We start from the raw sequence: 5389 nt of genomic DNA, 5'->3' as shown, positions 1-5389 counted from the left end.
CTCCACCCCCAGCCAGCTGGCCAACCTCCCGCAGTCCCTCCCCATGGCCGGCTGGCCCTGATTGGGACTGGATGAGAAGGTCCTGTTTGGCCCCGATCGCCGGCCAGGCCAAGGGACCCCACCTGTGCACGAATTTGTGCACCAGGCCTCTAGTCTATAATATGAAGCCAATGATAGTACTTCCTTCAAAGACTTAGGGTGAGGATCACATGAGATAATGCAGGTAATATAAATAAGATGCTTGGCATAGTGCCTGGCACATAGTAAATGCTTTAAAAAAATATACCAGTGATGGTGATTGAGCTTGATGGAAGACTTGCTGTGTGACCTTGGACAAGTCCTTTGCCTTCTCTGGGCCTGTTCCCTTACCCCTACCACCAATAGTAGAAATGATCATTTTGTCCCTGCACAGGGTGGTTGGAAAGCTCAGGGAAGAAACTGGAAATGAAGATTCTTTTAAGTTTTTTAGTGAGGCAGCAAGTTTCATATCAGCATGAGCAATTCATAGACCAGGTATTGTTGATTTAGTCAAGAAGGTCAGCACACAGGCATATTTGACCTTGTTGAATAATGGCTTTTTATTTTGGAGAACTTGGGGTAGGTCTAGCAATAACACCAGTTGAGATATGTGGGTTCAAGCCCTGCATAGAGTTGACCTTTAGACCTGATTGAACAGATTAAACCTCTGTAAATAAGCAAGGACATCTCAATCTCATCTGTCATGTTAGCTATTGTGCCAGGCACTTGAAATAAAGGACCACTTATGCTGTCCACAACCTTGACAAGTGGAGATCATTACCCCATTTTATAAATGAGTAATTTGAGGCTCAGAGAGGTTTAATGCTTTGCCCAAAGCAGGGGTCAGATGGAGATGGAAAGGGTCAATCTGGGCAGGGACAGGCTATGGCTCACGCACTTGTGCAGCACAGCAATCTCATTTTCCATGCTGCCCTCCTTGCCCTCCAGAGCCTTCTTGGCGATGCATTTGATGGCCACCAGCTTCTGAGTCCTTTTGTCTTCTGCCAGGATTACCTCTGAGAAGGCCCCACTGCAGGGAAAGGTATTCATGAGACAGGAACCTGGAACCCCAGTTTCCCTCCAGTCTTTCCTCCATTTTCTATGGTTTTTGTGACCACCTCTGGACCAAGGAGGTGGGATGAGACTCCCCCATCACTCATCTGTCCTCTAGTGCCAATCGGAGTAGTCTGTGCCCTGGCCACGGTAATTGGGTCATGTGATGCAAGCCAGGTTATTGGCACTTTGAGAATGTGGTACTCTTTCCTGCTAAGCTGGTAGAATATAAGCCTGGGAATAATGGTAGTCATCTTCTCACCACTCGGGGAGAACCTGCTTGAGAATGAAGCCAGCACAAAGGAAATCAGAGCTGAGAAATAGTCCAAGACAATTTCCTGATAACATAATGTGAGCCCCTGGATCCAGCCATGCCTGGGCTTTTTTATTATGTGCATGATTGACTCCTTTTTCTGCTAAAGCCAATGTGAGTCATGGCTAATTTAACACCCTTTAGAACCTTAAAATACCATCCGCATTACCTGGAAACTGTTTATAAATGCAGAATCTCTGCTCCCACCCCAGACCTACTAAATCAGAATCTGCATTTTAATAAGATGCTTAGTGATTTGTATGTTCACTGAAGTTTGAGAAGCAATACTTTACAACAGGCTCCTAGAAAGAAACAAACTCAGTTGCACTGGAGCTCACTGATTAAGGAGGGTTTACTAGAGTATTTTTTCTACAACGTTTTGGATAATAGGTCCTAAGTCAAATAAAAGCATCTCCCATGGTGAAATCTCAATCATCAGGTAACTAGTGACTGTGATAGTCTCATTGCTGGTTTCCAGCCCTGTTCCTCTCCACTAACTCTCCATACTGTGGTCAGAGTGACCATCTTGAATTGCAAACCTGTCAAAAAGTCTTAAATGTCTTCCTGTGGCCTGTGGAATAAAGTCCAGCCTCCATAGTTTGGCTTTCAAAGCCATGTATGACCTGTTCCCTTCTCTTCTCCAGCCTTTTCCACTCTTCCCCAGTCTCTGATGATAAGCTCCACCTGACTCTACTCCTTTCCACACAAAACATGCCTCCGAGCCTTTGCTTATGCTATTCCTTCTGCTTGGAATGTCTTTCTCTTTCTCGGACAAGTACACTCCTACCCATCTTTCAATACCCAGCTCTAATGCCCTCTTCTCCAGAAAGTATTTCCCCAGGCAGAAGCCACTGCTCTCTCTGGGCTCTACAGAGTCCTCATTCTCTTCTTTAATTGGAGCCCAGCATGCACCCTGTTGGCATTTTCCATGTGTCTGTCTCCCTCACATGTTTGAGAACAACTTGAGGGCAGAGACCAGGTTTGAGTTATTTCTGGACTCGCAGCACGGAGAACAGAGCCATGCCCAGCTATAGTTGCCAGACATAGGCCAGAACTCCCAGCCCTTGGCAGCAAGTTGAATAAACTGGCTCCTTCATTCTCCCCTACTTCCTTCTCTCCATGGGAACCCAGAGCTATGGCAAGAGCAGCTCCTGTTCTATCCAATGCCGGCCAGAAATGAAAAGCCAGTATCAGCCATGGCAAGGCTGCCATAGGGCTGGGCTGTAGGAAACAGGAAGTAGTGATCAACTGACCAGAGGAAGCACCACCCTGGACTCAGCCTTCCCAGCCAACCAGGCCAAAAGTGAAGACCTTCCCAACCCCACCTCTCAGCTCAAGGACAGCCCCCATTCTCTCCTGCCCTGAGACTCACGTTCCCAGAACATCACGGAAGTCGTAAATGTCCCTAATGTTCTCCGCCTGCTTCCAGTTGGGGCCTTCCACTGCCCCCGGCATGGCCCACTGCTCCCCGGCCACAGCCAGGGCTCCTAGAAGGGGGAATGGAGGGAAAAGACTCAATAAGGCCCAGACTTCTATGTACTGGGAGCCCCATTCTGTCATTCAGGCTGCATCTATTCATTCTTTGATTCATTTATATGACAAAATCATTTAACAAACATTCATTCATTCACCAGTCATTTATTCATTTAGAAAACCCTTATGCCTCGAGGAAAATTCTTCATGGTGGTAGCAAAATTCTTTATTCAACGAAGTCATTCACTCATTCATTTATTCAGCTCACCTCCCAGTTCCTCCCTCTCCAAATCCAAACACCCCACGGGACCCTGGCCTCCCAAAGGACAGCAGAGGCCTCAGAACAGCTTGTAGCGGCACAAAACCCGGGAGGAACCCCCTGTCCCCAGAATCAGCAATGTCCTAGCCCCACCCTCGGAATTGCTGGGGTGTCTCCTCTCCCTCCTCCTTCTCCCCACTCAGCCTCTCGGAAATCGGGCTTCCGGCAGCCAGGGCTTTCAGCAATATCTCAGCCACAGTTTTAAATAGCTCCTTCTGCATAGTTACCATGGCAACAGCAGCCACAGCTGGAACTCGCCAGGATTCCTATTTCCCCCTTCCCACCTGACTCCCTATCTGGGTCTTAGCAGCTCGAGAAATGGTTTCACCCAGCCTGTCCCCTCCTGACTTCACTTGACCCTGATCCAGCCTATACCTTATTCTGCTGAGATCCTGTCTGCAGGAGAGGATGGGAGTTATTTCTCCATTTATCAGATGGCGAATGTGGAGACAGAGGTCCAGTTTCCCAAATGAACCCCTGCTGGGGCCCAACTAAGTTTGCTGAGGGCAAAGGCCTTTAGAGGAGTCCTTCCTGGACTGGAAGGCCTGACCTCAGCTGGTCCTTCCAATATGCAGCCAGACTGGGCCCATTCAGCGAACATAACCTCTCAATCCTATCCCAGGCCCACAAAGGAAGAGGCTGAAACAGTCTAGCATGCTGTAACCTCAGGGAAGGCACTTTCCTACTCTCTGCAGGAGAATGTGGGGAAGGTGCCCTGACTACAGTCTCTGGTGTGAGATCCCACTCCTCTGATGGGACCTCCTTCCCAGGGGGGCCTGGCCAGCCACATCTTCAGAAAATGAGACTTGATGGTAAGCTCTAGAGCAGTGGTTCTCAACCTTCCTAATGCTGAGACCCTTTAATACAGTTCCTCATGTTGTGGTGACCCCCAACCATAAAATTATTTTCGTTGCTACTTCATAACTGTAATTTTGCTACTGTTATGAATCGTAATGTAAATATCTGATATGCAGGATGTATTTTCATTGTTACAAATTGAACATAAAGCATAGTGATTAATCACAAAAATAATATGTAATTATATATGTGTTTTCCGATGGTCTTAGGCGACGCCTGTAAAAGGGTCGTTTGACCCCCAAAGGGGTCGAGACCCACAGGTTGAGAGCCGATGCTCTAGAGGCAGAGTTTTATTATTAATTAATTAACTAATTAATTAATTAATTTTTAGAGGCAAAGTTTTAAAACCCACCTGGAGGCTAGCACATACAACCCTCACCATTTCAAACATGTCCTTGTACCCAGACACACCACACCAAGCCCCACCCACATCTCTAAACCCAAACACCTGCCCACAGATCCTGCACACTCCATACCCAGATACCGACACCTGATAATATATGCACACCCAGACATCAGCACATATATCCAAACACATGATCCCCCAGACATCCTCACGCCTAAACATCCCTCCCACAGTTCCCTTTCACACCTTGACACACATCTGTATGTACCCAGACCAGATGATACTCAAGAAAACAACACACTCACCCATCACCTGTATACCCGACATCCCAGATTCACTCATATCCTTCACTCTCCAGTTCCAATACACTCTAAGCTCCAATACTAGAAACCGAACCCCAACAACTTACACACTTAACTTCAAACGTCCTCAGCACACAATCATATACCCCACCCTCCACTTTTACTACCTTTTGAGATACCAGCATGCACAACACCTGGACACATATCTGCAACAGAAACACTGATTACCAGACATCCCCACCCATAAGGACACATACCAACACACTGCAACTCTGCATCTGATCCACATGCCTGTGCTAAGACATTAGCACACCCCAACACAGCCCCTCACATCTCTACCTCCAAATGCCCAGTCCTTACACATTCAGGCCCATGTGCTTGTACACACACTCACACACACACACACACACTCACACACACACATACTCCGCCCCACCTTCCTCTATTATCCATTCAGTTCCCCACCGGCCCTCCTGGCACCTGCTGGTCCTAGGGCAAAGGTAGTGGGGAAAAGGCCCACCCAGCCCTGCCCATCCAGAGTCCAGCCAGCCTCGACACCCCCTCTCCTCCTTGGGGGAGGGCATCCAGCGGCTGCAGGGTTCGGCCGCCCCTCCTAGGTGCCCAGGGTTGAAGGCGGGACGCCCCCGCTGCCCTCCCCTCCAGTACCTGCAGATGCCCCTCCTCTGGGCTGGCTGCGGGGCCCAAGG

General features: G+C 48.5%; 2 protein-coding genes across 3 annotated transcripts in view; one reads left to right on the top strand and one right to left on the bottom strand.

Moving 5' to 3' along the window:
• Window positions 1-5383, bottom strand: part of CAMK1 (calcium/calmodulin-dependent protein kinase I) — a 12226-nt gene extending 6843 nt beyond the window's left edge. The window contains exons 1-3 of one of the 2 annotated variants that reach the window (XM_005870095.2): window positions 5349-5383; window positions 2757-2871; window positions 917-1048 (exon numbers count right to left, since the gene is read on the bottom strand). In XM_005870095.2, coding sequence (XP_005870157.1) covers window positions 917-1048; window positions 2757-2839 — 215 coding nt within the window. In that variant the 5' untranslated portion in view covers window positions 2840-2871; window positions 5349-5383. Of the gene's footprint in view, window positions 1-916; window positions 1049-2756; window positions 2872-4849; window positions 4889-5348 lie in introns of those variants that run through there. The other variant, XM_014542767.1, reaches the window with a different exon arrangement.
• Window positions 1-5389, top strand: part of OGG1 (8-oxoguanine DNA glycosylase) — a 24864-nt gene that overhangs the window by 14040 nt on the left and 5435 nt on the right. The window lies entirely within an intron of this gene.

This window comes from Myotis brandtii, unplaced genomic scaffold (genome assembly GCF_000412655.1).
Source record: "Myotis brandtii unplaced genomic scaffold, ASM41265v1 scaffold312, whole genome shotgun sequence".
NCBI classification, from domain to species: Eukaryota; Metazoa; Chordata; class Mammalia; order Chiroptera; family Vespertilionidae; genus Myotis; species Myotis brandtii.
Note: the sequence above shows the minus strand (reverse complement) of the source record. Positions and strands in the feature narration are given on the sequence as shown.